The sequence below is a fragment of the Bufo gargarizans genome, chromosome 9 (assembly GCF_014858855.1).
Source record: "Bufo gargarizans isolate SCDJY-AF-19 chromosome 9, ASM1485885v1, whole genome shotgun sequence".
Taxonomy (NCBI): domain Eukaryota; kingdom Metazoa; phylum Chordata; class Amphibia; order Anura; family Bufonidae; genus Bufo; species Bufo gargarizans.
The window spans coordinates 192,115,979-192,143,252 of NC_058088.1; the positions used below are offsets into that span (position 1 = coordinate 192,115,979).

At 46.7% G+C, this 27,274-nt stretch overlaps 1 protein-coding gene across 2 annotated transcripts in view; it reads left to right on the plus strand.

Moving 5' to 3' along the window:
• Positions 1-1,627: 1,627 nt before the first annotated feature.
• LOC122919647 (histo-blood group ABO system transferase-like) overlaps positions 1,628-27,274 on the plus strand; it is a 66,416-nt gene continuing 40,769 nt past the window's right edge. The window contains exons 1-2 of one of the 2 annotated variants that reach the window (XM_044268800.1): positions 1,628-1,729; positions 16,094-16,172. In XM_044268800.1, the coding sequence (XP_044124735.1) occupies positions 16,165-16,172 (8 nt within the window). In that variant the 5' untranslated portion in view covers positions 1,628-1,729; positions 16,094-16,164. The other variant, XM_044268797.1, reaches the window with a different exon arrangement.

The window sequence follows — 27,274 nt, forward strand, 5'->3', positions numbered from 1 at the left end:
AATATTGTCCACAGATACCAAAGAAAGCATGGGGGCGACTTTACTCTGTGGTCCCACTATTGTGTAATGAAATACTTGCAAATGGAAGGGTGGCTTTATCCTGGATTCCCTTTCCTGCACCAAAGTCAAAATATAAGGCTTATAGCACGATCACTATGGTGACTATGGATAGCTAAAATGGCTCTAAGGCAGTGGCCTACGTCTCAGGCCTCATGCACACAACCATTGTTTTGGTCCACATCCGAGCAGCAGTATTTGCGGCTCGGGTGCGGACCCATTCACTTCAATGGGGCCGCATAAGATGTGGACAGCACTCCGTGTGCGTTTCACATCCGTTGCTCCGTTCTGTAGTCCGTTTTGCGGACAAGAATAGGCAGTTATATTAATGGCTGTTCGCGCTGTTCCGCAAATTGCGGAAAGTACACGTACGTCATCTGTGTTTTGCGGATCCGCAATTTGCGGACCGCAAAAGACACAACGGTCGTGTGCATAAGACCTTAGGCAAAGGCACAGAAGAGGAAGGCATTAGCTTCTCCGTGCGCTTCTGACAATGTCACAGTAGGAGGGTATAATAATCCCACGGAACTCCTGGAAGACATACCAGGATGGGGGGTTTAGTAGTCCCCTTACCAATCCTGGCACATATAACAAACAGGAAGGAGGGGTTATATTATTCCCCTAGCCGTTCCCGAAGCAGCGGGGTTTAACCCTTGCCAGACCTGCCTGGGACTTACCACTTGTCTTAATCGTGCACTTTGAGTAGGCCATTAGTATTAAGGTCCTCAGAAGCATTCCGTATAAAGAGAACAGAGCTGTAAATCAAGGCACACAGAAGCAAGATGCTACTGATCTGGCTAAAGGCAAAAGTTAAGAGCAGTTTCACAAAAAGTGCATAACTTCACATTGCAGCATCTGTAAAAGAGTCCAAAAGTGTCATTGAAAAGCCCCTCTCAGTCCACGACTATAACCTTCACATGGGAGGGGTGGACTTCAATGACCAGATGTTGGCTCCGTATTTACTTTCCCGCAGGACCAGACGCTGGTATAAGAAGGTGTCTGTATATCTAATTCAATTGGCGATGTACAATAGTTTTGTTCTCTACAGTAAGGCTGGGAGAACAGGATCCTTCCTCAAATTTCAGGAAGAGATCATCGAGAACCTCCTGTATTCAGGAGGCTCCGTGGCCCCAACCACCAGTGTAGTGAGCCGTCTACACGAGCGACATTTCCCCAATATCGTTGCCGGTAATGTCAGCAGCAATGAAATACCACCAAATGAAAGCTCTATTAGTGAGAAGAAAATTAGGTAAAATTCATTTGGGTGGTAAGTTGTATGACTGAGCACTAAACCGTGAAAGTAGTGTAGTGCAGAATTGTAAAAGGTGGTCTGGTCATTACGGGTGTTTAAGCTAGGGGAGGCTGAGGTGGTTAAAGTGCAAATTACATTTGGCATAAAACAGGTCCCAGAGATTGGGAACACCTTGGAGATGGTTGATGTTTGTCCTCTGCACACACAATAGATACCGGAAGAAGAGGCTGAATTAATTAGGCCAGAACCGCAAATTAACACTTACTTCCCTGCACGAGGCGTTTTACTGGTTGAAAACCAGGAACGTTCATGCTTTGGAAAAGCTAAATGTCACCACACCCTAATTCTCATCTGAAGAGCCAGACATTCAGGTTTCTTGATTTGGGGATGGAAGCCAAAATCAGGAGGGCATCATAAAAGGTAAGAAGTTACGGGCAGATGCAGCGTCTCCACTTTTCGAAACGCCTGTTTTATTTTTGCTCCTGAAACAAACTCACCAAACAGATCTGAAAGCTCCAAGAGCTGGTTACTACAGCGGACATATCCGTACATAAGAGCTGCTGTGATCATGAAGAAACGTAAGTATTATAATAAGTTTACGAGAGCTGGATATGTTCAGTTACAAAATGACAAAATCATTTCTAGAAAAGCAATTAGAAAAATCTGTAATTTTCATCATTTTCTGTATCTTCCTAGAATATCTTTTGTTATGTTTTACTGTAAATGTGTCTATTACTTCCATATGGTTTAATAACAATATTTATATTCATAAAATGGATTTGTATTTGGATTATTCTTATTTATTATAGGTTTTTTTTACTCTGGGAATATTGTTTCTATCTGTCATTGATTGTCCTTAAAAAAAAAAACTGCCCCACTTTCTGAACCCTGTAGGAAGGCGCAAGGCTGACAGAAGGTATGTGTCACCGAGATTCCTGGCCTCGGTGAGGTAAGAGCCGGTAAAGTGTCAGCGGCAGTTAGAGCTGCCCTGGTGTGGCCCGCCGAGTATACTGGCCAGAAAGTAGGCGTAGTGTGCATCCATGGAGACTTAAAGGACTATCCAATCGCCTGGTGTGACTATCCGTGGTGACTAACACGTGGACTTGTGAGGTGGCCGTCGCCACAAAGTTGCACTATGAACTAATAATTGGGAGAGACTTCCCCGGTTTCCCGGAAAGTTACTGATGCCCATGAGACAGATGTGACCCTAGCAGAGTGGCCTGGCTCAGAACCTTGGGAACCTGAGTCAGAAGGGCCAGCGCTAGGGGTGACTGCCACTTTGGTGGAAGAGAGGGAGACAACCCACTAAGTGTGATGGTGGGAGACATGGAGGACTTGACGCCGGGTCCGGAGTTGGCAGACCTCAATGTCTCCGGGGATAATTTTGGTACCGCCCAACACCGGGACCCAACCCTATCCCGAGCCTGGGAAAATGTATTAATAGTAGATGGTGAACCACAACAACCAGGGGCAGAGTCGGTGTTCCCCCGTTTTGTGGTTCATCAGGAGATGTTGTACCAAGTAAACCAGCTGTGAGGTGAATCCATTGAACAGCTGGTGGTGCCCCAGGCTTATCGCAAACTCGTGTTAGAGTTAGCCCACCAACATGTTCTCGGGGGTCATCTGGGAATGCAGAAGACAAAGAACCAGATACTACAACGGTTTTACTGGCCCAGTGTGTTTAGGGAGGTGGAAGAATTCTGTAAATCTTGCCCGACCTGCCAGGCAACTAGCCCCCAACACCTTTTTCGCAGTCCCTTGGTACCTCTCCCGAACATCTCTCCCGAACATTGAGGTGGCGTTTGAGCAAATCGCTATGGACCTCATAGGCCCAGTACCGAAGTCTGCTAGAGGACACCAACACATCTTGGTCATCCTGGACTACGCCACTCGGTACCCGGAGGCAATAAGGAATTGGCCCCGACCTGTCACCTCTCGTCAAGTAAAGTCATTCCTGGGAATGGTGGGCTATTATATGAGGTTCATTCCCCATTTTGCCACTTTAGCTGCTTCATTGACAGGACTATTGAAGGGAAGGAAGTCCCTGGAGGTCCACTGGAATGACCAGGCGGAAGAGGCTTTTTCCGCTTTAAAGTCGGCCCTGTGTGGGTCCCCGGTTCAAAAGGGAGTTTATAGTACAAACCGATTCCTCCGAAGTAGGCATTGGTGCTGTACTGTCTCAGGAAGTCAACGGGGAGGAGCATCCCATTGTTTGCCTCAGCCATAAGCTCACTCCAGCCGAGACTAGGTACAGTATAGTGGAGAGAGAGTGCCTGGCCATCAAGTGGGCACTTGAGTCTCTCCGCTATTATCTGTTGGGGAGAAAGTTCCGTCTGGTAACTGACCACTCCCCTCTCAAGTGGATGAGCCAAGCCAAACAGAGGAATGCTCGGGTCACCAGGTGGTTCTTGTCTTTACAAAATTGTAGGTTTTTCGTGAAACATAGGGCAGGCAGGTTACAGGGAAACGCGGATGCCCTGTCCCAGGTCCACTGTCTGGCAAGTGTTCACCCCCTCAGGGTTGAACAAAGGGGGAGGTATGTAGGAAGGCGCAAGGGTCCGTCATTGACGGAAGGTATGTGCCACCGAGATTCCTGGCGGTGAGGTAAGAGCCGGTAATTTTAAGTGTCAGCGGCAGTTAGTCCTGACTGACACTATTTGTTAGTTAGTAGGGCTGTAGAGCCGACCCGGGCCGACTCTTACTGGGAGCAGCCAAAGTGCAGGATGGGTTGCTTCTCCCCACGCTCCAGGCCGGGTTTTGGATGGGATAAAAACCCAGCCAGCAGTCTCAGCTGTGTGGATTATCCTCCACTTCACAGTGAAGCTGTGGAGACGCTGTGGTTTTGGGATCTCTCTGTGCTGAGGTCTGAAGGCTGTGTGTTAGGCGAGCAGGCCGCCTTACAGTCTGCAAGTGGACTTTCTGAGGCTGAGCATTCACCCGGGTGTAAACTCACACCCAGGATACCAGCTGAATGTTATTTTGTTTTTTCTATGTGTGAACAAGCACCAAGCCTGAAAAGGGACTGTTCTGTTAAGTTATGCATGTGAAGATTGATTTAAAACCTGGTCCATTGCCTCTATATTGCGTCCGCTAACCTGCCTACCAGAGCGAATTACCACAACCCTTAGTGACCGGTCCATTTTGAGCCTTTTCTTTTCCACATCTCAAGAGCCATAAGATTTTATCTTTCCAACGTATGATGGCTTTTTTTTTTTTTAAGGGTGGGTTCACATCAGCATTATGTATTCTGATATGGATTTCCGTAACTAACATGGTTATAACGGAAAATAACGGAATCCATTTTGTATTATTTATTATTAAAGCGCCATTCATTCCATAGCGCTGTACATATGATAAGCGGTGCACATACATAATACAGACAATTGTACTAATCATAAACAAGACGAGTTACAGACTGGTACAGAAGGAGAGAGGGCCCTGCCTGTGAGGCTTACAATCTACATGGTATAGGAGAAGGACACAGTAGGTGCGGGTGAAGCTGGTCGTGGCGGTATAGAGGCAGCAGGGTCACTGGTTGTAGGCTTGTCTGAAGAGGTGGGTTTTCCAGTTTCTTTTGAAGGATTCCACTGTAGGTGAGAGTCTGATATGTTGGGGTAGCGAGTTCCAGAGTACGGGGGATGCACGGGAGGAATCCTGGAGTCCATTGTGGGAAGAGGCGATAAGAGGAGAGGAGAGAAGGAGGTCTTGTGAGGATCGGAGAGTGCGTGTGGGGGTGTATCGGGAAAGTAGCTCAGAGATGTAGTGAGGGGACAGGTTATGGACGGCCTTGTAAGTATTTGTTAGTACTTTGAAGTGAATTCGCTGGGCAATGGGGAGCCAGTGACGGAATTGGCAGAGGGGAGAGGCAGAGGAGTAACGGGGTGAGAGGTGGATTAGTCGGGCAGCAGAGTTGAGGATAGATTGGAGGGGTGCGAGAGTGCTGGATGGAAGGCCACAGAGGAGGATGGTGCAATAGTCTAGGCAGGAGATGAAGAGGGCATGTACAAGCATTTTCGCAGATTCAAAGTTAAGGAAGGCGCGGATGCGGGAGATGTTTTTGAGTTGGAGGCGGCAGGAGGTGGAAAGGGCTTGGATGTGCGGTCGGAAGAAAAGGGCAGAAGGGGTTGCAGAAATTTGTAGAATGAGATTTTTAGTGGGACGTAGAGGTGATAGTGGGGATTTGCTATGGGGGGCTTGGATTTGGAGAGATATCACCAGCAATAAGGAGAAGCAGAGAAACTGTTAATAAATGAGAATAAGAGAGAACAGGAGGTATCTGTGTGTGTTTGGGTAGGAAGTGTTTTATGTTGTCGAACAGGTTTGTGCAAGCGTCAGATGAGCAGGTAAGATGCAGGGAGAGATGACTAGTTCCTTGCTGGGTGAATGGATGTGGGGGTATTTCAGGAGGTTGTGGAAAAGTGGGACGAGTAAGATGAAAAATGTAAACATTGTTTGCATTAACTATGTCTGTAATTACCTGTGGTCCCCTTATAGTCACATTCTGGTATAATTCAGTAGGTGCACTAAAGAGTTGCACTTGAGAGATGCTGCATTTGGAAAGACCAAGGTCTGGAAGACCTAGGAACTTAGATTCCATAAGACGGAAGTCAAAACAGAAGCCTTTAAGAGGCATTCCATTTTCATCCTTCATAATACAAGTCTATGGGCAGCATAACTGATCCCTGTGGTTCCCGTTATGCAGAATGGACAAAAAAGTTACGTCGACAGGACTTTTTTGTCCATTCTGCATAACGGGAGCCAGACGGATCCGTTAAGATTCCCATAGACTTCCATTATGACAGATCAAAACGGAATGCCTCTTAACGGCTTCCGTTTTGACTTCCGTCCTATGGATTCCGTTATTTTCCGTTATGACTTTCCATTATAACTTGCTTATAACGGAATACTTAACGCTGATGTGAACCCAGCCTTAGTTGAATTTGTTTTTTATGGCCCAGGTTTGGGGTACATATAATCATATTGATTAAGGGGAATGTGTCCCTTCTTTTATTATTATTATTATGTAACTGCCGTTTTCTTTTTTGTAGGGACAGTGACAGGGAACAATTTTGTAATATACTTTATTTAGGGAAAACGTTTATTTGTGGTAGAAAACTGGGGCTGAAATGTCCCTTCGCAGCGCTCTCTCAGATGAGCATTGCTAAGGGTCCTCCGTCTTCTATCAGCATAGGAGAGGCGGGCAGTGTGGGAGCTGTGGGTCTCTGCCTGCCCTGCCCCCTCAGCCCGGTGGGCACAGGAGCCTTATGTGTTATAATTAACTCTACATTCCCCCTTTTTATTAGATATAATGAACTTGTACACTCTGTGTGCTCAGTGCCCAGCGTGGCCGGAGCTGTCAGTGAGCGCTCCCCCTGCACTCCGGCCACGCTGACTAATGGAGCAGCCGCCGGGAGCGATGCCTGACCGAGCGGTGAGCGCCACTACAGGCCGTGCAGGGAGGCAAGGGGAAGCTGTGATATAGGGAGAGTTATGTCCCTCTATACTGTGCCCCCCAATACTATCCTGCAGAGACAGTCCCCCTGAAAATACTGGTACCACACAGTGTGCCGGATACACCACTCACTGCGCTGTGCATTATATAGAGCTCGGATACACCACCCACTGCGCTGTGCATTATATAGAGCTCAGATACACCACACACTGCGCTGTGCATTATATAGAGAACAGCTCGGATACACCACCCACTGCGCTGTGCATTATATAGAGCTCGGATACACCACCCACTGCGCTGTGCATTATATAGAGAACAGCTCGGATACACCACCCACTGCGCTGTGCATTATATAGAGCTCGGATACACCACCCACTGCGCTGTGCATTATATAGAGCTCGGATACACCACCCACTGCGCTGTGCATTATATAGAGCTCAGATACACCACCCACTGCACTGTGCATTATATAGAGCTCGGATACACCACCCACTGCACTGTGCATTATATAGAGCTCGGGTACACCTCCCACTGCGCTGTGCATTATATAGAGCTCGGATACACCTCCCACTGCGCTGTGCATTATATAGATCTCGGATACACCTCCCACTGCACTGTGCATTATATAGAGCTCAGATACACCACCCACTGCACTGTACATTATATAGAGCTCAGATACACCGCCCACTGCGCTGTGCATTATATAGATAACAGCACGGATACGCCTCCCACTGCGCTGTACATTATATAGAGCTCGGATACACCACCCACTGCGCTGTGCATTATATAGAGCTCGGATACAACTCCCACTGCGCTGTGCATTATATAGAGCTTGGATAGACCACCCACTGCATTATATAGATAACAGCTCGGATACACCACCCACTGCGCTGTGCATCATATAGAGCTCGGATACACCTCCCACTGCGCTGTGCATTATATAGAGAACAGCTCGGATACACCACCCACTGCTCTGTGCATTATATAGAGAGCAGCTCGGATACACCACCCACTGCGCTGTGCATTATATAGAGAAAAGCTTGGATACACCACCCACTGCGCTGTGCATTATATAGAGAACAGCTCGGATACACTACCCACTGCGCTTTGCATTATATAGAGCTTGGATAGACCACCCACGCGCTGTGCATTATATAGATAACAGCTCGGATACACCACCCACTGCGCTGTGCATTATATAGAGAGCAGCTCAGATACACCTCCCACTGCGCTGTGGATTATATAGAGAGCAGCTCGGATACACCTCCCACTGCGCTGTGCATTATATAGAGCTCGGATACACCACCCACGCGCTGTGCATTATATAGATAACAGCTCGGATACACCTCCCACTGCGCTGTGCATTATATAGAAAACAGCTCGGATACACCACCCACTGCTCTGTGCATTATATAGATAACAGCTCGGATACACCACCCACTGCGCTGTGCATTATATAGAGAGCAGCTCAGATACACCTCCCACTGCGCTGTACATTATATAGAGCTTGAATACACTTCTCACTGTGCTGTGCATTATATAGAGCTCGGATACACCTCCCACAGCGCTGTGCATTATATAGAGAACAGCTCGGATACACCACCCACTGCTCTGTGCATTATATAGAGAGCAGCTCAGATACACCTCCCACTGCGCTGTACATTATATAGAGCTTGAATACACTTCTCACTGTGCTGTGCATTATATAGAGCTTGGATACACCTCCCACAGCGCTGTGCATTATATAGAGAACAGCTCGGATACACCTCCAACTGCGCTGTGCATTATATAGAGAACAGCTCGGATACACCTCCCACTGCGCTCAGGGCTGGTGCAAGGATTTTTGCCAACACAAGCAAAGCTACAATTTGGTGCCTGCCCCACCCCCGCAGCTCACCTGGCGCTGGTCCCATCTGCAGCAGCTAGCTTCTCCTCTGTGTAGTCCTGGTATCTTCGCTCTGGAACCAGTCCTTGCTGGTTTGAGGACTGGATTTTTCGCACTATATAGATTTTAGAGGAGGATAATAAGAAAAAAATATTTTCCATTACACCTCAGGTCAGACCAGCAATCAGACCCCCAATGTTAATCAGACCTCAGATCAGACCCCCATGCCTCCATGTCAGCCATCAGCCCCCCATGTCACATCTCTCCCCCTCCATCCATGTTGTCACATTTCTTCCCCCTCCATCCATGTTGTCACATTTCTTCCCCCTCCATCCATGTTGTCACATTTCTTCCCCCTCCATCCATGTTGTCACATTTCTCCCCCCTCCATCCATGTTGTCACATTTCCCCCCCTCCATCCATGTTGTCACATCTCTCCCCCTCCATCCATGTTGTCACATTTCTTCCCCCTCCATCCATATGGTCACGTTTCTCCCCCTCCATTCATGGTGTCACATTTCTCCCCCTCCATCCATGTTGTCACATTTCTCCCCCTCCATCCATGTTGTCACATTTCTCCCCCTCCATCCATGTTGTCACATTTCTCCCCCTCCATCCATGTTGTCACATTTCTCCCCCTCCATCCATGTTGTCACATTTCTCCCTCTCTATCCATGTTGTCACATTTCTTCCCCCTCCATCTATGTTGTCACATTTCTTCCCCCTCCATCCATGTTGTCACATTTCTCCCCCTCCATCCATGTTGTCACATTTCTTCCCCCTCCATCCATGTTGTCACATTTCTCCCCCCTCCATCCATGTTGTCACAATTCTCCCCCCTCCATCCATGTTGTCACAATTCTCCCCCTCCATCCATGTTGTCACATCTCTCCCCCTCCATCCATGTTGTCACATCTCTCCCCCTCCATCCATGTTGTCACATCTCTCCCCCTCCATCCATGTTGTCACATTTCTTCCCCCTCCATCCATATTGTCACATTTCTCCCCCTCCATTCATGGTGTCACATTTCTCCCCCTCCATCCATGTTGTCACATTTCTCCCCCCCCCCCCCATGCCACATACATTTCTCCCCCCCCCCCCATGCCACATACATTTCTCCCTGCGGCCGCACAGACTACTCAGAGACAAATGTCCACACAGTTACTCACCACCAACACCTCCGCCTCCAGTTTCCAGACCTCCGCTCCCCAGTCTACACCAGTTGCTGCTGCCTGCCCTCTGCCACTGCAGCGCCACTCGGCAGTCACCCCCCCTGACCCCGTGACTGTCTGTGTTGCCGATGCCGCGCTGCTGCTGAGCCTGCGTGCCGCTCTGTGAGGAGGTGAGTGCCAGGGCTGCACGGCACACCTGCAGGCTGTGGAGGGCTGCCGGGCCCGGCAAGTACGCAAGTTATGTATTTAAAAAAATATATAAATTAAAATAAAAAAAATTCCGCCCTGGCACCGCCTTCTCCCTTCTCTGCGCCCTCAAGCAGCCGCTTGGTCTACCTTATTATAGAGCCGGCCCTGACTGCGCTGTGCATTATAGAGAGAGCAGCTCAGATATATTCTCACACCGTCCTGATCATTCACTGCTCTGCAGACTCCAAGGTAATGGTGCCACACAGTGGTATTAAAGAGACCCACTCCCCGCTCCTTTTGCAGACAGTCACGATGGGGCGGGCTGGGACGGGGGGCAGGGGGCAGGGAGGCAATTGCCCCCCAGTCCGTCCTAAAAAACGACCGCTGGGCTGTCTTTAACAAATACATTATTTTATTTTTTTATTCCTCAGGGCCGCACCGCCGATCACCACAGGTGGCGTGGCCCTGGATGTAGTGGTGGCGGCGGGCAGTAGGAGATGAGCGCTTCCATTATGGAAGCGCTTATCTCAATATTCATCTGTATCGCCATCCTCAGGACAGTGATACAGATGGCTGTGCTGCGGTTGGGCAGGGGTGGGAGAGACGTCTCTCTTCCCTGTTCTTTTGTTAGGCCGCAGGCACTAATGCCTGTGGCCTATCAGAGGTTGGCTCAGGCGGCGCTATGACATAATTATCATCGCGACGCCTGAGCCGGGCAGCACGCAGCAGGGACACAGGCCGGAAGAGGCCAGCATCGCATCGCTGCTGATGGAGGTAAGTATCAGTGTTTTTTTTTTTTGTGGGGGGAGCTTGCACTATGGGGGGAGCTGGCATTTCTTACAGCCCCATTGTTTTTGGGGTGGCATTCTGGGGGCATTTATCTCTTGCCCATTTTGGGGGGTGGGGCACCATGGGGGAGAGGAGCACTATGGGGGCATCTGGGGGCTCTAAAGGGGCATTTTTTTATTGGCACATTATGGGGAGCACTATAGGGGAGAGCGGCACTATGGGGCATCTGTTGGCACTATAGGGGCATTATTACTACTAAGTGTGCTCTGGCAGAGAATTATTTCTATTGGTGGGATTTTGGGGACCACTGTTACTTTGGGGGGCACCCTGGCATAGTATCAGCTTAGCACAATTATTTTTGGTGGACATTATCTTTATACTATTAGTGTCTGGGCGCAGTTATTTTTTAGAGCACTGTGTCCCAATAATTATTGAAGGGGGCACTATCTGTGTGGCAGTAGTATTTCCAGGGGGACTGTTTCTGCAGTATAGTATTGGGGGCACTATCTGTGTGGCAGTAGCATTTCCAGGGGGACTGTTTCTGCAGTATAGTATTGGGGGCACAGCGGGCACAGTATTGGGGGCACTATCTGTGTGGTAGTAGTATTTCCAGGGGGACTGTTTCTGCAGTATATTATTAGGGACACAGCGGGCACAGTATTGGGGCACTAACTGTGTGGTAGCAGTATTTCCAGGAGGACTGTTTCTGCAGTATAGTATTGGGGGCACAGCGGGCACAGTATTGGGGCACTACCTGTGTGGTAGTAGTATTTCCAGGGGGACTGTTTCTGCAGTATAGTATTGGGGCACAGCGGGCACAGTATTGGGGCACTACCTGTGTGGCAGTAGTATTTCCAGGGGGACTGTTTCTGCAGTATAGTATTGGGGGCACAGCGGGCACAGTATTGGGGCACTATCTGTGTGGTAGTAGTATTTCCAGGGGGACTGTTTCTGCAGTATAGTATTGGGGGCACAGCGGGCACAGTATTGGGGCACTATCTGTGTGGTAGTAGTATTTCCAGGGGGACTGTTTCTGCAGTATAGTATTGGGGGCACAGCGGGCACAGTATTGGGGCACTACCTGTGTGGTAGTAGTATTTCCAGGGGGACTGTTTCTGCAGTATAGTATTGGGGCACAGCGGGCACAGTATTGGGGCACTACCTGTGTGGTAGTAGTATTTCCAGGGGGACTGTTTCTGCAGTATAGTATTGGGGGCACAGCGGGCACAGTATTGGGGCACTATCTGTGTGGTAGTAGTATTTCCAGGGGGACTGTTTCTGCAGTATAGTATTGGGGGCACAGCGGGCACAGTATTGGGGCACTATCTGTGTGGTAGTAGTATTTCCAGGGGGACTGTTTCTGCAGTATAGTATTGGGGGCACAGCGGGCACAGTATTGGGGCACTATCTGTGTGGTAGTAGTATTTCCAGGGGGACTGTTTCTGCAGTATAGTATTGGGGGCACAGCGGGCACAGTATTGGGGCACTACCTGTGTGGTAGTAGTATTTCCAGGGGGACTGTTTCTGCATTATAGTATTGGGGTACAGCGGGCACAGTATTGGGGCACTACCTGTGTGGTAGTAGTATTTCCAGGGGGACTGTTTCTGCAGTATAGTATTGGGGGCACAGCGGGCACAGTATTGGGGCACTATCTGTGTGGTAGTAGTATTTCCAGGGGGACTGTTTCTGCAGTATAGTATTGGGGGCACAGCGGGCACAGTATTGGGGCACTATCTGTGTGGTAGTAGTATTTCCACGGGGACTGTTTCTGCAGTATAGTATTGGGGGTGGCAGGAAAGGGTGTTCAGAACATGTGAAGATGATGGAAATGTGGGAAACTAATGTCTGTTTGTCAATCTCTGCAGAGACGGGAGATGGCTGAGAAATCATCATGGCGGTCTGGTCTGAATGGAGAAGATAAAGAAAGAGAACGTCTACAACAAAGGTGACATCTCTGGATGTAAGAGGTATGGGGTACTATGTAGGAGAGGAGATGCTCCGGCTGCTTTTGCAGAAGGAGGATTCAGAGATGGGTGAGGACGGCCAAAGGGGGGCAGCAGGCCACGGGCGGGTGGCAGATGGTGGGGGGAACCACAGGCCTTGAGCAGGGTCTGGGGAGGGAGGAGAGCAGAGGAGCTTCCTGCCTGTAGCCGGCTGTCTATTGTATGATGTGAAGCAGGCAGTGCAGCCAGGACAGGTCCCCCCTCTCCGTATGATGTGTAGAGACAGGCCGCAACTATAGAATGTCAGCTGTACAGTGTGTGTTGGGAGTGGCCTATTGTATGTAGGAGGGGCTAGTAATAATGGGCGGGGCTACTTGACTGGATTTGCCCCCCAGGACTAAGGCTGCCAGCCCTCCCCTGAGGGGAGGTGCGAGGTCACCAGCAAGGAGAGGGCCCGGGCAGTGGCGTCGCCAGGGGGGGCCACGGCCCCCCCTACATCACGCTGTGCCCCCCCAACTAAAATGCCAGCCTTCCAAGTGAGCCGCCGCACTGCCGCAGCCGGGCAAAGGGAGATGAGCGCTTCCATTGCGCTCATCTCCATAGTAATCTGCCTGTGCCAGCGGCAGTGCAGGAGAGGGAGAGGTGTGTCCCTTCCCCTTCCTCTGATAGGCTGCAGGCACTAGGCCGGCAGCCTAACAGAGGCCAGCGCAGGCGGCGCGATGACATCATTGCGCCGCCTGAGCCATACAGACACAGGCCGGAAGAGGCCTGCATCACATCGCTGACATGGAGGTAAGTATAAGTGTTTTTTTTTGCAATATTGTTACAGGCACAATAAGGGGGGCTCTTGTTACAGGCACAATAAGGGGGGCTCTTGTTACAGGCACAATAAGGGGGGCTCGTTACAGGCACAATAAGGGGGGCTCGTTACTGGCACAATAAGGGGGGCTCGTTACTGGCACAATAAGGGGGGCTCGTTACTGGCACAATAAGGGGGGCTCGTTACTGGCACAATAAGGGGGGCTCGTTACTGGCACAATAAGGGGGGCTCGTTACTGGCACAATAAGGGGGGCTCGTTACTGGCACAATAAGGGGGGCTCGTTACTGGCACAATAAGGGGGGCTCGTTACTGGCACAATAAGGGGGGCTCGTTAATGGCACAATAAGGGGGGCTCGTTACTGGCACAATAAGGGGGGCTCATTACTGGCACAATAAGGGGGGCTCATTACTGGCACATGATGGGGGGCTCATTACTGGCACATGATGGGCTTATTACTGGCACATGATGGGGGGCTTATTACTGGCACATGATGGGGGGCTTATTACTGGCACATGATGGGGGGCTTATTACTGGCACATGATGGGGGCTTATTACTGGCACATGATGGGGGGCTTATAAATGGCACATGATGGGGGCTTATTACACTACTGGCACATGATGGGGGCTCTTGTTACTAGAACATTGGGGGGGCTCTTATTACTGGCACATGATGGGGGGCTGGGCTTTTATTACTGGCACGTGATGGGGAGCTCTTGTTACTGGCACGTTATTGGTGGGCACTAATGCTACTGAGGCCACAAAGAAGGGGTATTTTATATGGGGGGCTATGTACAGTAGCATTTTATACTGGGACACATGGTGGGTACTAAGGAGAAGGGGGAGAGGAGTACTATGGAGTCATCTACGGGGGGCACTAAGAAGGGGTATTTTATACTTGCAAATTATGGGGGATCTATGGGGACATTAGCTCAATTGGGGGCATTACAAGGGGGTATTTTTTGCAATGTCACATTATAAGGAGAATTATTTCTACTGGGGGGGCCTAATGGTGGGCTTTATTACTCCCCCATGGTATGATCCCCTAGTAGCAGCACCGGCCTCTCCCTGCTCTGCTATCCCTCTGCCCCTTCTCCAAATCCTTATTATGAAATCTTTCTCATTAAGATAAAGCACAACATCAGCTCCGCCGAGCCCCCGGCCAAAGTGTGGAAGTGGCGTCCGAGATCCCCAAGGGCCAAGCCAAGTAATTGTAAGTTTTCATGTGAAATATGTTTGTTATACACATATAGCCTACACTGTGCCCCACAATATACAGTATACCGCTACACTGTGCCCCACAATATACAGTATACAGCTACGCTTCCACAATGGAAGCGCTCATCTCCTACTGTCCTCCCGCCCCCACCACCACCGCCGCAATTCCATCCAGGGCCGCGCCGCCTGTGGTGATCGGCGGTGCGGCCCTGAAGGATAAAAAAAATAAAAATTTGGGCTGGTTGTTCTGGGGGGGTTGGGGCCAGACCCGCTAAACCCCCCCTATAGGTGCGCCACTGTATATGGGAAGAAAACAAAGAGAAGGCACAGAAACAACCAGGACATACCAATATGGAGCTGGAGGGGGATGAAAAATCCCAATGTACATTTTGCTTCGTACGTTACGCCCCCCAGAAGAAGCGAGTCGAAACTTACATTGGGGTTTTTCATCCCCCTCCAGCTCCATATTGGTATGTCCTGGTTGTTTCTGTGCCTTCTCTTAGTATTTTCCCCGTATACTGTGGTCTATTGTGACTGAGTAAGGGGGGATTCTTTCTATAACATGTGGACTGCAGGGGATGATGCCTGTGTCCGATTGTTTTCCCACCATATATTGACATTTTTTAAAGATGATGGTATGTGGATAACCAGACCCAGACACCGACTATTTAGCGATGTGGATATAGGCACCAACCAGGGATCCAGTTTGTATATACCATTTATAATTCTAGATCTTTTTATATGCGGTTGTATATGTAGATTTAGAGCTAGGTGGGGGATATCACCTTCACTGCACCCACCTGCTTTGCTGTTTTTATTGCTTTTGATAATCATGTTTGTAAATCTATTTGGAGAGAACATAATAAAGATGTCTTTTGTATAATAAGTGTTGTTCTACCCTCACCAAAGTCCATTTACTTTACTGAACATGTGTCTGGCGAGAACCTGGACTCTGACGTACTGCAGTGCATGACTAGTTCAGTACCCCCTGGATGATTGCCAGTAGTGTCGCAGAGCAAGGAGTGACCACCCGAAAATCACACAGAATCTTACACTATAGGATTTGTGGTCGCAAGTTTCAGGCTGCACATGACCATGAGCACAATACAAATGCCGCGTGACCGTGTGAGAGCTTGTTTATTGTTCTGGGGCGAGTTGTAGTTTTAATTAATTTTGAATTCTCATTTTTAGGGATGAACAAAACAAAATAACAATATTTATAAAAATAAAACTGTAATATTTTAGAGTTCAAGTGTGAAATGTCCTCCCAGTGACCACATAACCTACGTTTTGTTCCCTATTTTTCTCTTGGTAGGAAAAATAACAATTCTGAAGAAGATTCTTATTTGTGCATCTTTTGCAATAACAATTATATTAATCTTCACCATGACCTGGTAAGTGAACCCTGAAAAATCCATAAAAAGCAATCACCACATTATTAATATTAATAGAAATACTACAATAACCAATGCCAAGTTACATAGTGAAGTATTACATGAGCAAGAATATAACTACTATAATACTGCTCCTATGTACATGAAAACAACTACTATAATACTGCTCCTATGTACAAGAATATAACTACTATAATACTGCCTGCTATGTACAAGATTATATCTACTATAATACTGCTCCTATGTAAAAGAATAAAACTACTATAATACTGCCTCCTATGTACATGAATATAACTACTATAATACTGCTCCTATGTACAAGAATATAACTACTATAATACTGCTCCTATGTACAAGAATATAACTACTATAATACTGCCTCCTATGTACATGAATATAACTACTATAATACTGCCTGCTATGTACAAGAATATAACTACTATAATACTGCTCCTATGTACAAGAATATAACTACTATAATACTGCTATGTACAAGAATATAACTACTATAATACTGCTCCTATGTACAAGAATATAACTACTATAATACTGCCTCCTATGTACAAGAATATAACTACTATAATACTGCTCCCATGTACAAGAATATAACTACTATAATACTGCTCCTATGTACAAGAATATAACTACTATAGGGGGCGGAGTCTGACTGCCAACCTGGACGGTCGCATGTAGGAGAGCTCCTCTCACAGTAACCCTGCAACCTGGTTAATTTTGCACTTAAACCCAGCAAAGTATGGGGAAAGTCGGCCGATTTATCCCCAGAGACAAGACGGACTCCCCAAGAGCTGACCGAGGGGCTACTGAAATGGAGAGGTACCTAAATAAGAAGCCGGCCAGCGGCACCAGCGGTGGGGCTAAGATGGCGCCGTCCGCTCCGGATGACTGGTCTGTGGACTTGGATGGAGCCACAGGGGTGCAACCTGACCTGGAAGATGTGTCCTTGCAGCCGGGTACAGCTCCCATATCGCGGAAATTTCTCCAACAGGCCCTCTCTATGGCCATAGCTCCTGTGATGCAAGACTTGCAAGAAATCAAGTCGGATATAAAGCAGATCGGCTTCAGAGTGGAGACGCTGGAAGGCAACCAGGCGGCCATTTTATCACACGCACATGCCTTAGGTGCTAATGCCGCAGCCTGCATGGTCTCCCTGGACACTGCCTTCTCTTTAATTGAAGACCAGGAGAACCGCAGTCGGCGGAAGAACATTCGCCTGCGCGGCCTCCCTGAACAGATTCCACATGAGGAGTTGCCTGCAGTGGCGGCCGCCATCTTTGACAGCCTCGTGGGAGAAGAAGGTGCCGGTAGCATAGAAATTGAGCGCATCCACCGGTCACTCCGGCCAAAGCCGAAAGAAAATGAAAATCCAAGAGACGTGGTGTGCGGTCTCCTGAAATATACAGATACAGCTGCGATCCTGAGAGCTGCAAGAGAACAGAAGGAACTCACCTACAAAGAATCCAGGATCCTCTTGTTCCAGGATTTGGCGCCAACAACGCTGAACAAGCGGAGGGCCCTCCGACCCCTCACTGATCACCTGCGCCACATTAAGACCCCCTTACAAGTGGCTATTTCCCTTTGGCCTCACGTTTGCCGTAGGGGGCAGAAGATGCACCATCAGGGTACCGGGAGATCTTGCAGCGGCGTGGGAGCTACTCCAGACCTCCCCTATGGACATCCCATCATGGCTGCCATCGGCGGAGACCGGGGTCCCGCTACCGGAGTTACCGGGGGTGCAGAGGTGGAACACAGCAGCGCCGAGGAGGAAGACCGGTTCCAGATTCCGGGACACTTGAGCACCTTCGGTTGAAAGGTTACTAGTCATTAAACCGGGGTCTCCGGTTGTGATGCCGCAACACTCAGTTAGTTAATATTGCGTCTTGTAAGCTCATGTGCTAGTTTACATGCAAAATGTCGACTTATGTTATTTATGTTATTCATGTTAATTTGCACGTTTGTGGCATGCTGTCTCTACATAACGACTAGCAGGCTTAGTCTTGGGCAGTCTGATAACGCCTCAGCGAATTTGTCGTATGTGCTGGGTTTTACCAGATAGCACTTTGTATTGCACCAGGTTTGTCAGGGCGAGCTGGACCTACAGGACTATTCTTGTGTTCTAGGTCCTGTTTCTTCCCCTACATGTCTCACATCAGGGGTCTACCTGTGCAACCCTGGTGCAAGCACATTTGTGGAGAGGTATACACACTGAGCGTGCTGCTTGTTAGGGGTCCGCTCAGGTGTGTTAACCCTCTCTTATGTTATTTAGTCGCAGTCCTAGGTTTAGAAAGGATTGTGCACTATGTTAATGTTTTATGTTCTACAAAATCTCTAGTGTCATGGCTAATCAGGCTGTTCTATACAGATGCTCTTAGATATACAAGATGTCTAGGTTAAAGTGTACCTCTTTCAATGTTAGGGGTTTTAACACTCCCCAAAAAAGATCCCAGGTTATAAGACTGCTGAGAAAATCCCACACCGATATTTGTTTCTTCCAGGAACTACACTTTAAAACTAACAGTGTCCCCACCCTCCAAAAGAGCTATTTCAATAACTGGTACCTTAGTACATTTGACAAAGCCAAGAGAGGGGTGGGTATAGCCATTGCCAAAAGAGTTCCCTTCAGAATGACAGATTCACAGATGGATCCTGAGGGCAGGTTTGTGTTCGTGAAGGGATTCATTGGCACGCAGCGGTTAACTTTGGCTAGTCTGTATAGTCCTAATAGAGGACAAAAGCTTTGGATCTCCCAGACTTTACAAAAATTCACCATATTTGCTGAAGGGATGTGCTTGGTTGGAGGGGATCTAAATGTGCCTCTGAACCCCTTCGTGGACACATCCGATGGTTCCACGCAACAAACGCAGGCGACATTGGGCCACATAAATGCCCGCATAGTAGAGGCAAAATTGACGGACGCATGGCGCTTGGTACACCCAAATGGTAGAGACTACACCTTTTTTTCTGCAGCTCACAATGTCTACAAGAGATTGGACTATCTCTTAGTCTCAGACACTTGCATGGAAATGATTGAACAGGCGGTTATAGATCCGATCACAATTTCGGATCATGCCCCGGTATCAGTGGTAGTCCAATTTGCTAGCTTACCCATCCAGACCAAACAGTGGAGGCTGAACGAGACATTGCAAGATAGGAAAGAAACAGTTGAATTATTGTCACGGAGGTTGTCGTGGTTTTTTAGGGAGAATTTAACGCCAGATGTCTCACAGGAGACTGTGTGGGAAACACACAAATCTGTGATGAGAGGAGAATTGATATCCATAGGGACTAGGGTCAAGAAGGAGAGGCAACAACTGCTCCACTCTCTTCTTAAGCAGATTGCTGATCTGGAGACTATACATAAGAGATCGAAAGCCTTGAAGACACAACAGGAGCTTCTTCTCCTGAGAGCAAAACTGAAGGATCATCTCAACGCCTGCCATGCCAGGGCGTATCAGTATGCTCAGTTTCGCTTTTTCTCTCACGGAGACAAAGGCACGAAGCTTATGGCTTCACTAATCAAACAAAGGAAAGACTCCATGTATATCTCCAGTATCCGGTCCACAGACGGTTCGCAATTACACAGGACTGCAGATATAGCCAAAGAATTTCAAAAGTTTTATCAGGAACTGTACGGGCTTGATAACCGATCCACACATCCAGAGCCGACTGCAGACTCGGTGATAACAGAGTTTCTTCAGCGCTTAAACTTACCCCAACTTAGTAGTGAGGAGGGGAACTCACTGATGGTGCCGGTCACTGATTCAGAAGTAATGAGGACCCTGAAATCCATGCCCCTAGGAAAGTGCCCTGGCCCAGATGGATTTCCAGTGGGCTATTATAGAAAATTTGTGGACATTTTATGTCCACATCTCACAAACTGGTGCAACGCTCTTCTTACAGGGGGGCAGCTGCATAGTCAATCCCTGGAAGCCACAGTAACCATTCTACCTAAGCCTGGGAAGGACCCTACACTCTGCGGGAGTTATAGGCCCATTTCTCTCCTAAATGTTGACATCAAGGTCTGGGCGAAGCTCTTAGCCTCTCGCCTCAGCTCGTTCCTCCCTAAGCTAATACATCCTGACCAAGCTGGGTTCGTGCCAGGAAGGGAGGGGAACCATAACTCCTGCAGAGTAGTTACGGCCATTCAGTGGGCAAAAAGACAAGATCTTCCACTGGTCTGCTTGAGCGTGGATGCGGAGAAGGCCTTTGACCGGGTGAATTGGAACTTCATGCAGAAGGCGCTACATAGTTTTGGCATCCCAATACCATTTCAGAGAGCGATTATGACCCTGTACACTAATCCTAGCGCCAAGATTAGAGTCAATGGTACTCTGTCGCCCTCGTTCCCCATCCATAACGGCACCCGTCAGGGCTGCCCCTTATCACCAGCTCTCTACATTTTGGTAATGGAGACTCTTCTCCAAGCCATTAGGATTCACCCTAATATCAGAGGGGTTAGAGCCAAGAATGACATGATTGAATACACCAATGTCGCCTATGCTGACGACCTCTTAGTGCTAATTTCCAACCCGGTCGAGGCCTTCCCGCATCTCCTCTCTCTGTTTGAGCTTTATGGTAAGATCTCTAACTACAAGGTAAATTACTCTAAATCAGAAGTTCTGAACATATCAGCTCCCTCGAGAAGCGTTCTCTCCCTTAAAACCACGACACCTTTTATCTGGCAATCCTCCCATATTACCTATTTAGGTATAAAAATCCCAGCGGATCTAGGGAATATTTTTCAGCTGAATTTTAAACCCCTGATATCAGAGATACAGAGTCAACTTGGTTCTTTACGTGTCCCATTCACCTCTTGGATGGGGAGGAAAAACTTGTTAAAAGCCTTTATACTTCCTAACGTGCTATATGTTATGCAGATGTTACCTGTTCACCTCCCTGCCTCATTCTTCACACAGATGCGCAGATTATTTTCTACCTATCTGTGGGGGGGAAAGGGCGCTAGGATAGCGCATGGCAGACTGATTTTACGGAAGAATCAAGGGGGTTTCGCATTGCCGGATGTTCAGCTCTATTATAGGGCCATACACCTCAGAAGATGGATGCAACTCCATGTACCTAGCTGCTCAACAGTCGGCAATGAGCTGGAATTGTTCCAGCTGTCTCAGTCACAGAGGGCAGCACTGTGGGGCCTGGGCTCAGCTTCTCTACATACATACACACTACTCAGAGGCACGGGTCAGGTAGTCAAGCAGCTCAATAGAGATCATGGTTTGCTACACGATCCTTCTTCAGTCATGCCTGCAGACCTGATCCCTTTATCGGCTAGGCCAACAGCAACACACATCCCCCCAGGATGGGGTTCACTGAGAGATTTCACAACAAAGGATTTCCTGGAGAATGCCTTAGGCAAACTACCGGAAGAACACACTCTCAAAACTGTCATGAAGTCGCGCAATTTTCTAGATTTAGCAGATTTTGGGTCGGTTGGGAAGGCCTTAGTGGATAAAAAAGCTAATGATCTGGAGCAAACTTGGTTCGAGAAGATTGTTTCCTCTAAGTCAACACATAAGAGATTGATCTCATTACTATATATAGCACTGAACACACCAGGACCCAATGCTCGCCCTCAGTTCCTGAACACGTGGGAATCAGAGTTGAACAGAACCTTCTCTGAAACAGATATCCTTCGGATATACGCACACTCCCATGGCTTCTCTAGGTGTGTCAAGGTGCAAGAGCACTCCTATAAGGTCCTAACCCAGTGGTACATGACACCTAAACAAATGTTCTCAAAGGGGCTATGTCCTACTGATCGATGTTGGAGGTGCAACTCAGAAGAAGGTAGCCTCTCACACATCTTATGGTTTTGCGCAGGGATAAGACCATTTTGGGATGGTATCTCTACTGCTATGAAATCGATTCTCCATACTGATATTTCATTAACACCTGAGTTGGTCCTTTTGTGGCTGCCTACTAAGGCGCTTACCCCATCTAGAGGCTGCCTTGCCACTCAACTAATTCAAGCAGCACGGCTGCTAATTCCTCAGAGATGGCTCAGTACCGAACCCCCTACCATATCTCACTGGATACACAAGGTTGACCTCATCCAACGCCTGGAAGAGTTAGCCAGCTGGGAGTCCAGGACTCATGAGAAGCACGCTAAGATGTGGAGGCCATGGTTGCAATTTAGGGAGTCAACACTGTTGACAATTTCATAAAGGTATATTGACCCGGTCATTTCTTATTGCATTGCACATCTGACTAACTATCACAGAATGCTTTATCTCCATGAATGACTAGAGATCTATTGTTTGTCGTTATTATGGTTTCAGGTTTTATTTTCGTGAGGCCAGTTGCCTCAAAATGTCAGAGGTCCTTACAGACCATACACAAGTAGTACTTGCACTTTATAAAATCCTAACCAAGGGTGGTATTACAACACTGCTATAGGTGTAATCCCTATGCACCGACTAAGTGCCTTGAGTGCGCTATATTTACGTGTGACAAGAGGTTCTATGTTAGGTTAATATCTGTAACACAGGCTATTAAACATTGTAAAAGGATGTGCCTTCCCTCAGATATGCTGTTACACAATGTCTATCTGTATACAAATGTGTATGGAATGTCAACTTTGTATTTTTGATCTTGACCTTTCTCAATAAAAAGACAATTGACAAAGAATATAACTACTATAATACTGCCTCCTATGTACAAGAATATAACTACTATAATACTGCTCCTATGTACAAGAATATAACTACTATAATATTGCTCCTATGTACAAGAATATAACTACTATAATACTGCCCCCTATGTACAAGAATATAACTACTATAATACTGCTCCTATGTACAAGAATATAACTACTATAATACTGCCTCCTATGTACAAGAATATAACTACTATAATACTGCCCCCTATGTACAAGAATATAACTACTATAATACTGCCTCCTATGTACAAGAATATAACTACTATAATACTGCCTCCTATGTTCAAGAATATAACTACTATAATACTGATCCTATGTACAAGAATATAACTACTATAAAACGGCATCCTATGTACAAGAATATAAGTACTATAATACTGCTCCTATGTACAGGAATATAACTACTATAATACTGCTCCTATGTTGTCACCACCAGACATCTGAGAAGCTCTGACAGACGTTCTTCTGAACCTCCTCCTTGAGGTTCCTTCTGTTTTGCTTTCATTTTCTCATCTCGTTAGCCTCTCTCAGCTGTCATGTAGTTGCACTGATTGCATCCCTTTAAATCCCTTCCCATACTGCATCACTTTGCGGTTTATATTCCTTCCTGGAGTGTGTGCATGCTGGATGCTACTACTGAGTCTTCTACAGATAAGTTTTGTTTATTCATTTGTGTTTTCCTGTTTGCTGGATCCCAGGTGACCCTGACTCCCTCCGTATCAAGTGTAGGGAGCCGGTGGTCGTGTCCCCTCACTATTGTAGGGTGTTCAGGTGTTATACAGTCGAGGAACGAGGATATGTGATCATCTACCATTGAAATTTTTGCATAGGCTGAGCAGTAAGGGAGAGCGCCAGGTCTGTTGCAGGGCTTACCCTTTGGTTCCTTAGTTTTGGATCCAGTCAGTCAGATCTTCATTTTGTGTCTTCTAGTTTTCTGTACACCTTCCGTGAGATATGTACAGGAATATAACTACTATAATACTGCCTCCTATGTACAGGAATATAACTACTATAATACTGCTCCTATGTACAAGAATATAACTATATAACTACTATAATACTGCTCCTATGTACAAGAATATAACTTCTATAATACTGCTCCTATGTACAAGAATATAACTATATAACTACTATAATACTGCTCCTATGTACAAGAATATAACTACTATAATACTGCCTCCTATGTACAAGAATATAACTACTATAATACTGCCTCCTATGTACAAGAATATAACTACTATAATACTGCTCCTATGTACAAGAATATAACTACTATAATACTGCTCCTATATACAGGAATATAACTACTATAATACTGCTCCTATGTACAAGAATATAACTACTATAATACGGCCTCCTATGTACAAGAATATAACTACTATAATACTGCTCCTATGTACAAGAATATAACTACTATAATACTGCTCCTATGTACAAGAATATAACTACTATAATACTGCCCCCTATGTACAAGAATATAACTACTATAATACTGCTCCTATGTACAAGAATATAACTACTATAATACTGCTCCCTATGTACAAGTATATAACTACTATAATACTGCTCCTATGTACAAGAATATAACTACTATAATACTGCTCCTATGTACAAGAATATAACTACTATAATACTGCTCCTATGTACAAGAATATAACTACTATAATACGGCCTCCTATGTACAAGAATATAACTACTATAATACTGCTCCTATGTACAATAATATAACTACTATAATACTGCCCCCTATGTACAAGAATATAACTACTATAATACTGCTCCTATGTACAAGAATATAACTACTATAATACTGCCCCCTATGTACAAGAATATAACTACTATAATACTGCTCCTATGTACAAGAATATAACTACTATAATACTGCCTCCTATGTACAAGAATATAACTACTATAATACTGCTCCTATGTACAAGAATATAACTACTATAATACGGCCTCCTATGTACAAGAATATAACTACTATAATACTGCTCCTATGTACAAGAATATAACTACTATAATACGGCCTCCTATGTACAAGAATATAACTATGCAAAAATGAAGATAAGCAAAAGGTCCAGCTTCCAAAATGGATACTTTATTCCAGCTGTAAAATTTCCATACACCGGACAGTAGTACACGATCTAAGCTTTTCGGACCTAAAAATGACGGCCCTTACTACTTTTGACAAGTGCACCTTAAAATCCCACTCCAGATAAAGCACCGCTAGACCAATCCAAACAGAGGATTAGTTCCCGTGGTTCACCCGGGGTGGGATCAAAAGATCAAACTAACTCCTCAAAATAATATTAACCCCATATGTGCAAAAGACTAAATCTATAAAGAGACTAAAAGTAAACCTATACATAAATAGCAATAGATAAACAGGAGGGCAGTGTATTTCCCGCTAGTATTGTAGAATTAAGTCGTGCCTTTTATTTAAACCTATAGGAAAACAAGTTCCCAACTCATATATCCAAAAGGCTTCCCGACTAAGGAGCTTTCTTTTGTGATCACCTCCTCTCACAGGTGCATTGCCTCTTTCTATTCCCTGGACGATCAAGCTCGACGTACTACCGTGATGTACGACAGCGAAGTGTGTACTTGCTGCAGACACATTTCCCGTTTTTAATGCGGTAAATCCGATATGTGTTCCCGTACCCTCGTTTTAATTGAGTTAGATCTACACCCCACATATTGGAGGCTGCACGCTGTACATGTGATGAGATAGACCGCGTGTTCTGTATAACTGGACATTCTAAATCTTCTCACTAACCGTAGAGGTGTAAGTATTGCCCATTAACATATAATTGCACCAAATACATTTATTATGACCACATTTATAGCTACCTTCATATTGTAACCAGGTAGGTTTTATAACGTTCACAGAGTAAACTTGCATTTGACCTCGAACAGTTCCGTCACGCCCTAATTATTTCCCCCTTAGGTATATTGCGTGTAACATGGGGTGGATGGCAAGATGTTGCCAAAAGTGTGGTATTACCTGCTGTCTCCTTTCTATACGTTATGGAGCATACTCTTGAGTTTAAATCATCACCTGTCATCCTAAGATCCAAAAAGGAGATGGAACCAACATCAGAATGTAGAGGGAACATAAACAACTTGCATCTATATGGCGTGGTGGGAAAAACTGTTCCTGTTTGTTGATTCTAATCCCTATGTCCATGCCAAAAATGGTACGGAAGATATATTGACGACTTGTTTGTCTGGGCAGATGATATTTCACATATATCGGGTTTTAACAGTTAAGTTCCCTCTCCTTTAGCCTACTTTCTGATGCTGGTGTCACAGGACGCCGGCGGCATGTTTCTCTTCTCCTGCGCCGCCGGCGCCCTGGTGTGACACGGCGCAAGACACGCACGCCGTGTCCTGCTGTAGCGCCGAGCCGATCGGTGTCTTGGTTGCTGGGGTAACGGGGGGTGCATGCTTCCTCTCTGTGCGGCCAGCGTCCCCCGTTCCCATAGTAATGTTCAAGGGTCTGAGCGCCGAGCTGGCCACTCAGCACTCGGCTTCAAACATGGGGGGAGGTCATGTGGTGCTGGCCACGTCACATGACCCCTGCCCTTCGGTATATAAACAGGCAACCTGCTAGCCACAGGTTGCCTGTAAATTAATTGTCCTAGGCTTTTTGTATTTGTGTTCCCTGCGCTATCTGGATTTGGACCCGTGCCTGTTTTTTGAGCTGCTACTGTCTTACTCCTAGTTCTTGACATGACCTCTTGGCTTGACCTTCGGCTTGTTACCTGACCTGCTCTAGTTCGTTCCTGTAGTACTTTATTACTCTCCTGGTATTTGACCCCGGTTTCTTTTGACTATTCTCTGCTTACCCCATTGTACTTCGTCGCTCTCTTGTTTTTGACTCGGTCTGTTCACTATCTGTTGTTTGTCCTGTCTGTCCTCCCAGCACGTATTCTAAGCTAGGGACTGCCGTCCAGTTGTCCCCTGTCATCAGGACTTGCGAAGCAAGTAGGCAGGGCCAGGGGTGAGGCTGGAGCGCAGTGGTCACTATCCTCCCCCCTATGTGTGTGTATGTGACCGTGACAGCTGGTACCATCTCCTTTTTGGATCTTAGGATGACAGGTGATGATTTAAACTCAAGAGTATGCTCCATAACATATAGAAAGGAGACAGCAGGTAATACTTCACTTCTGGCAACATCTTGCCATCCACCCCATTTTACACGCAATATACCTAATGGGGAAATAATTAGGGCGTGACGGAACTATTCTAGGTCAAATGCTCAGTCCAAGTTTATTCCGTAAACGCCCTATTATAAAACCTGCCTGGTTACAATATAAAGCTATAAATGTGGTCATAATAAATGTATTTGGTGCAATTATATGTTAATGAGCAATACTTACACCTCTACAGTTAGTGAGAAGATTTAGAA